Source organism: Brassica napus, chromosome A2 (assembly GCF_020379485.1).
Source record: "Brassica napus cultivar Da-Ae chromosome A2, Da-Ae, whole genome shotgun sequence".
NCBI classification, from domain to species: domain Eukaryota; kingdom Viridiplantae; phylum Streptophyta; class Magnoliopsida; order Brassicales; family Brassicaceae; genus Brassica; species Brassica napus.
In genome coordinates this window covers 8,390,135-8,398,094 of record NC_063435.1, presented here as the reverse complement: position 1 = coordinate 8,398,094, position 7,960 = coordinate 8,390,135, and the positions used below count along the sequence as shown (strand labels likewise).

At 46.3% G+C, this 7,960-nt stretch overlaps 1 protein-coding gene across 1 annotated transcript; it reads left to right on the top strand.

The window, feature by feature from the left end:
- The first annotated feature begins 3,561 nt into the window (after positions 1 to 3,561).
- Positions 3,562 to 7,960, top strand: LOC111200953. Its single transcript, XM_022692616.2, has 2 exons — positions 3,562 to 3,704; positions 4,007 to 7,960. The coding sequence occupies exon 2, from the start codon at positions 4,007 to 4,009 to the stop codon at positions 5,453 to 5,455; it is 1,449 nt and encodes a 482-aa protein (XP_022548337.2). The 5' UTR covers positions 3,562 to 3,704; the 3' UTR covers positions 5,456 to 7,960.

Below are 7,960 nucleotides of genomic sequence, written 5' to 3'. Positions count from 1 at the left end.
CGAAGACCCACTGGAACTTGCACTGGTGCGTGCTGAAGCCGAGCAGAGTATGGTGAACATTGATGCTGATGGATATGCCAAGATGCTTGACTCCGCAAGGAGTATGGGGAGAATGGTAGCGAGTCTAAGTCTGGGGGAGGATATCAGCAGGTGCGAGACCACTCCATCTGGAGCGACCACTAAACCGGACCAACCAGAGGATCCCTGGAGCGAGCTCAAGGCTCCCAAAGTTGAGCTAAAACCCCTTCCCAAAGGGCTCAGGTACGCTTTCTTAGGTCCGAATTCCACATATCCTGTCATTGTGAATGCTGAGCTGAATAATGTGGAAACTGCATTGCTTTTATGCGAGCTTAGAAAATATCGTAAGGCATTAGGATATTCGCTAGCTGACATCCCTGGTATTTCGCCTGATTTATGCATGCATAGAATCCACTTGGAAGATGAATCAATGACTTCTGTCGAACATCAGAGGAGGTTAAACCCGAATCTAAAAGATGTCGTTAAGAAAGAGATAATGAAACTTCTTGAAGCAGGTGTGATCTATGCGATTTCAGATAGTAAATGGGTCAGTCCTGTTCATGTCGTACCTAAGAAAGGTGGGATCACTGTTATCACAAATGAAAAAGATGAATTGATCCCTACTAGGACAGTGACAGGACATCGCATGTGCATAGATTTCAGGAAATTAAATGCAGCAACTAGAAAGGATCACTTCCCACTCCCTTTTATTGATCAAATGCTTGAGAGATTGGCTAACCACCCATATTACTGCTTTTTAGATGGTTATTCAGGTTTCTTTCAGATTCCCATCCATCCAGACGATCAGGAGAAGACGACGTTCACATGTCCCTACGGAACGTACGCTTACAGGAGAATGCCATTCGGCTTGTGCAATGCGCCAGCAACGTTCCAGCGCTGCATGATGTCGATCTTTACTGACCTGATTGAAGACATTATGGAAGTTTTCATGGACGATTTCAGCGTCTATGGAAGCTCCTTTAATGTCTGTTTGTCAAACTTGTGCAGGGTTCTTAAAAGGTGTGAGGAGAAACACCTCGTACTCAACTGGGAGAAATGCCACTTCATGGTCACAGACGGGATTGTTCTAGGGCACAAGATCTCCGAGAAAGGAATTGAGGTGGATAAAGCAAAGATCGAAGTGATGATGAGTTTGCAACCACCAGCAAACGTGAAGGCCATCAGGAGTTTCTTGGGTCACGCTGGGTTTTACCGACGGTTTATCCAGGATTTCTCGAGGATAGCAAGACCACTCACCAGACTGCTCTGTAAGGAGATCAAATTTGATTTCGACAGTGAGTGTCTAGCTGCTTTCCACACCATCAAGGGAGCTCTAGTCAGCGCACCCGTTGTGCAGCCACCAGACTGGGACCTACCCTTTGAAATCATGACTGATGCAAGCGATTTCGCAGTTGGAGCAGTACTTGGGCAGCGTAAGGACAAGAAACTTCATGTGATCTATTACGCTAGCAAAACTATGGATGAAGCTCAGTGCAGATACGCTACAACTGAGAAAGAGCTTCTGGCTATTGTTTTTGCTTTCGAAAAATTTAGGTCCTACCTAGTGGGATCTAAAGTGATTGTGCACACAGACCATGCTGCTCTTAAGTACCTGCTCACAAAGAAAGATGCGAAACCGAGGTTGTTAAGGTGGATTCTTCTTCTCCAAGAATTTGATCTAGAGATAAAAGACAAGAGAGGTGTCGAGAATGGGGTCGCTGACCATCTATCCAGAATGAAGATTGAGGACGACACAACTTTTGATGAGGAACACCCAGTTGAACACGTCAACGCGATTGGTCTGTGTTACGCGGAACAATCTATAAGAACCGCATCAGACTGCTCCAGCATCGCGGAACAACCTCCGAGGAAGGCGCCCGATTGTTCTCATATCTCGAGACATCCTGTCGCCTTGATCCAAAAGCAATATCCTCACCTCCCATGGTTTGCTGAGATTGCTAACTATCTAGCTGCTGAAAAGCCACCACTTAAGTTCACAGGAAACGATAAGAGGAAATTCCTGAGAGAAGCTAGGCGTTATGTTTGGGATGAACCGTTCTTGTACAGACAAGGCAAGGATGGTTTGTTCAGAAGGTGTGTTCCAGAGGCAGATATCCCAGGAATTCTGCACCACTGCCATGGTTCATCTTACGCAGGTCATTTCGCTGCATTCAAAACGGTTTCTAAAGTCCTCTAAGCAGGATTCTGGTGGCCGACTATGTTCAGGGATGCTCAAGCCTACGTAGCCAGATGCGATGCATGCCAGCGACTTGGGAACATCAGCAAAAGGAATGAGATGCCTCAGAATTACATTCTAGAGGTTGAGGTATTCGACTGTTGGGGAGTCGATTTCATGGGACCATTCCCTGCGTCCTTCAAGAACGAGTACATCCTTGTCGCCGTTGACTACGTGTCTAAGTGGGTAGAAGCAGTAGCAAGCCCTACGAACGATGCAAAAGTGGCGACTAAGATGTTCAGCTCAATCATATTCCCAAGGTTCGGAGTGCCTAGGGTCGTAATCAGCGATGGTGGAACACACTTCATCAACAAGGCATTTCAGGGCCTTTTAAAGAAGAATGGAGTGAACCACAAAGTGGCAACCGCTTACCATCCACAGACGAGCGGACAAGTTGAGGTGTCCAACAGGGAGATCAAAAGCATCCTGCAGAAAACTGTCAACACTTCACGAAAGGACTGGTCGCTTAAGCTGGACGATGCGCTATGGGCCTACAGAACAGCCTACAAGACGCCGCTAGGAACGACTCCCTACCACCTTGTGTATGGTAAAGCATGTCACCTCCCCGTCGAGCTTGAATACAAGGCCGCATGGGCAGTCAAGCTACTGAATTTTGACATCAAGCCAGCGACCGAGAGATGCATGATCCAGATTCATGAACTGGAGGAGATAAGGCACCTCGCCTATGAAAGCTCCAAAATCTACAAAGAGAAAACCAAGGCCTACCATGACAAGAGGATCATTGCCAGACAATTCGAACCCAACGATAAGGTCTTGCTTTTCAATTCAAGGCTGAGACTGTTCCCAGGGAAGTTGAAGTCTAGATGGTCCGGGCCTTTCACTGTTAAGGAAGTTCGACCCTACGGAGCAGTTGTGCTATTAGACAGAAAAGGGGACGAGTTTGTAGTGAATGGACAGCGCGTCAAGCACTACCTTGCTGACTCCACTATCGCAGAGGGAGAAGAGATTCCCCTAAGCGAGCCCCCATCAGCCTGATCGATTGATCCAAGTCGAGCTAATGACTTTAAACAAGCGCTTGGTGGGAGGCAACCCACTGGTCAGTACATACATTGTCTACATAGTCTGTTCTTTTCCTTTTCTAATTTATTTTGCAGGTAAAAATCGGACTCTTCACTCAGAATAACCAACGGACTGTTCTTCTGCTAGAACAACCCATCGACTGTTCCAGGTAAGTGTTCCGACCAAAAAAATAAAAAAATAAAAAAAAATATAAAGAGGATAATTTCGGGACAGTTAGGGTTTTGCCTATTTAAGGCTTCACCCTTCACTTTCCCTTTCAGTCCGCCGTACACTGATCCCCCACTTGCGATTTTCTCTAAACAAACCACCAAATCTTTGATTCTCAACCGTTTTAAGTGGTTTTGCTTCTCATTCGTTTGGAATCTCGAGTTCTCTCTGTTTTTGCAGATCACTTCACCAGTTTCCACAGGTAAGAGACCCGACAATTCCAACCAAATCGCAACAAACTCGGTTTGCAAGTTCATTTCTAACTGCTTTCATAGATCGATTCTTGTTTAAACACTTGATTTCGATCCCCCCTCGTGCTGTTAGGGTTGATTTAGAATATGAACACTCTCCTATTTTCACGATTGCGATTTGAGTTTGATTTGGTTGAAATTTGTTGAAGTGAACAGCGGTTTGCAAATCGCACAAGGAGAGATGGGAATACCTCGATTCCATTTCTTCTGTGTGACATAATAGAACTAATGCTTGATCTTGTTTGCCTTGTAGATGGCAAGAACTAAGCAATCCGCCAAGCGAACGAGAGCCATGTGCAGCACGCCACCCCCGCCAGTGCAGCAACAAACGTCCGCCTCCTACCCATGGCCCCGTGAGCAAGAGGGTGAACTGATTGATCTCGACAGCCCATTGCTCCTGGACTTCAATTGCGAGGGGTGGGATAAAGGGACAGCAGCACGTTACAACGCCCTCCTCCGAGTTGACATGTTACCCACTCGTTTCTGCCACGCGGAAACTTTGGCTGACCTTGGGATCGACGAGGATGTGTTCGAGACGCTGCACGCCATAGGGATTGCTCCTCTGTGCTACACAACGCACGAGCTCTACCCAGACCTTGTTCGCCAGATGCTCGCCACAGCCACGATCACCTACGAGGATTCCGACGCACCCTCCTACGCCAACTGCTCGCTCTCTTTCATGGCAGATGGAGAGTACTGCTCCTTGTCCCTCGACAAGCTCAATGAAATCTATGAGATGGCCACTGAACCGAAGGGGGTAGCGGTGGCGAAAAAGTTCTCTCCCTCTAACGCCTTTTGGGACTGCATTGCAAATGGGAACTTCACAGCCGGAAAGGTCTACCAGTCGCAGATTCGGAACCCCGCGCTTCGTGTCATCGCGAAGATCATCTCAAACCTCCTGTTCGCTAAGGATCTGACCTCGAAGGTCACCAACGGGGAGCTGCAAACCCTGTACACTGGTATTGAGGATGAAATTCGCGCCTCTGGATCCGGAATTCCCATTCAAAAGGTTAAGACAAATCCCGGTTTCAACTTCATGACCATGATATGCGAGCGGCGACAGTGCCTTATGCACGGCTCGAAGAAGAAAGACAGGAGCGGCAGCCTGCTCACACCGCTTTTCAAGCATTTCGGCATTGATCTCACCAAATACAGCGTCAACAAGGAGGTCCAGTACCTCGACATCAGGTACCTAATGGCGTGCCACATCATGCGAGATGAAGACACCTACAGCTTTTTCGATAAAGCCGGTACTCAACTATTCACCAAACTGCCTCACCCCGAGATCACCAGGTTCAGTGTGTTTGAGAACATACGGTTTCTTCCTCCCCCCGAGCTCCTTTGCACTGATCCACGTGCTGCGGTCCCTGATGAAAACATGGATGATGTTGAGGACATCACCCCTGAAGCCGACCCATCGTACGACCTCGGAGAGCTCGCCGATGTAACCGATGATCACGCTTACAGACGCTGGATGGTGGACTCGCAGCGAAAGAACAACAGCCTCATGCGGAGGATACTCCACCTCATCACTGGGGGATGCATTGGAGGGAGCGACCAGCGCCAGTCCACGACAGATCGCCCACCAAGATCTCACTGTCCCGGCAAGGAACCCATGGGAACTGGTCCTTCTTCAGAAGAGGTTCATCGCTCGCGCAACAGGCGATCCCTTGACCCAGCCGAGAGCGGCGAGTCCGACTGAGTCCGCAAGGACTATCCTCTATCCATTGTTCTATCCATCTGAACTTGTTATTTTTTATTTTTAATGTTTTATGCTGTGTTGCTTTTTGGCTGACCTCAACTTCATTTCCACCAGGGATGGTGTCGATTAAGTCTGGGGGAAGCACTGTGTGCTGAAACTCTATTTCTTTGTTTCTTTGTTTTTGAGTCAGTCCTTGCGTCATTTGGATGTTTTATCGAGTCAGTTTAGGATCGAGTCAGTTAAAACTCTTGTGGGAATGAGGACCTTGTGATATATTCTTTTAACCACCTCGTGCTCTAACATTCTTATCCAGTGACCTTAGCAGTGATGAAAGAGCCCATACTTGGACCTGGAACACCCTTCGACCCATCTCATTTGACTCTCCAGAAGCTCTCATCCGATCAGGTTACACTGGGTAGACTCAACTCCTCCTAACTTGAACCTAATCTTGATTGAAATTCTTCTTGTTATGGGCACTAGATCAGGGAAACGAGACCAACGCTCAGGACTTCTTATTCTTTTTACCAATCTTGCTGATCCTGAGCGGCTAGCTCATTTTTAGCTAGTTCCAACCTTCTACCTAAGCCTTTATTTTCACCCTCATGCACTATGTTTTTCAAAGTCATATGTGCAGATATGTGCAAAAAGGCCGGAGAGGATAGGATTGACACAACCCCTTACTCGTTAACGCCTGACACTCAGAGCAGTCGACAAGATCAATCCTAAAAGAAAGGAACAGTCAAAAGCGCATGAGAACAGTCGACAAGATCAATCCTTAAAGAGAGGAACAGTCGAAAGCGCATGGAACAATGGCACCCCGTGAGAAACAGAGGATAGACCCCCAGCGGCTGCAAATCATTCGTCCCGATACCTCTCTCCATCTCTATTCAAAAAAAAAAAAAAAAAAATGCTTTAATTTATTTATGATGGAGAGGGAAGATTCGAGATGCATGCTGCTGGAAAAGGGTGAGCAAGAAGTGGGTGCAGATTTTGGAGGAATGAAAAGAAGTCAAGAGCTGGAGAACAGTGGCACGATTGATCCACATTGTAGAACAACCTAATCCGTGAGGCAGAGATGAGTAAGGGTTGTGGGCTTCAACAGATCCGTCCTCTCTTGCTATTTTGCGCGATATCCTGCATGCACTCAAACACGGTAACCACCAAACACTCTCAGCTCCACCGTAAAACAGCCTATTCCTTATCAACCCGTCTACCCTGAATAGTGCTTGTAATGAGAAGCTCACGCTGTTCTTAAATGATCCTTAAGGGAGTTTTGTCTCGATAGTGCAACCTTTTCAGGTATGAGATATAGAGTACGGAGCTGATCTTCGAACAGCAATCGTGGGGTGTTCTGGTAAGGGTGTGCGATCTGATTCTACAGCTTGTATGGTTCAGAGATGTGTGGTAAGGGCATGGTTATTTAGACAAAGCGAGTTCCCGCTCCTTCAAACCTTTCTCCCTGCTCTTGAGGCTTGGTCTTGTTCGAGGACAAACAAGGATCTAAGTCTGGGGGAATTGATATGTGGTGTTTTTAATACCAATACATGTGCACTTTGAGCTCATTTTCAGTCCTAATTCGTGTTTAATTTACATCATTCCAGGTTGGGAACAGGTGAAAGAGTAAAGGAGAGAGTTTCAGGAAGTCAGATGCTGTTTTGAAGGATTCAACATGGAACAGTCATTTAGAACAACCCAAGGGTTGCTCCAGAAGAGATCAAGCATTAGACTGTTCCCGATCGTTAAGGAAACTTCCTATTCTGGAGTTTGCCCTAGTTTTCGACTTTCTCTTTCTCTTATTCCCCTATCACCAGCGCCCCCCTATAAAAAGGGGAGGCTATCGTTTTCTTAAGAATACACACTAGTTTTTACAAAGAAACCTAGATTGCTTTTTGGATTCTACGCAACTTGTAAGGGAGAAGGCTCCATCTCTCATTCTCACGAGAAGATTACCCTGAACCCTTTGTCTTCTTACTTATTTTATATGCAATATTATTCAGAAATCTTGTCTGTGTCATCCTGCTTTATGATTGAGTAGTAGGCTAAGCTTGCTTAGGGTTGTAGGGTGTTAGCCGCATGAACTGAACACAAATAAGTGATCTCAACTATCTTCATTCATATTGATCTTACTGCCTGCATTGAACTGATCACTTAATGTTGGATCTATGATTTAATCCTCTAGCTAACCGTTAGGAGATGAGTCGACCTATATTGAATGAGCTTAGTATCCCTAATCAGCGAGAGTAGATATTAGGGTATTAAGTGAACTAATCAGATCTCGCATCTAAAGCTTGCTTTCGCGTCTTGTTCCAAGCGAGAGTTTAGGATTCAAGACCGACACGCATAGGGAACAAGATCACGATAGTGAGTTGTTCCAGCTGAGTGATCTGAGTTCTAGACCGCATTTCATCGCACTTGAATAGTTGTTCAGTTCTGCAATTAACATCCGATCATTGACCCTAAGCTAGCTTCATTTAAATTGAATTCAAATTACCTAGGCATTCTTGT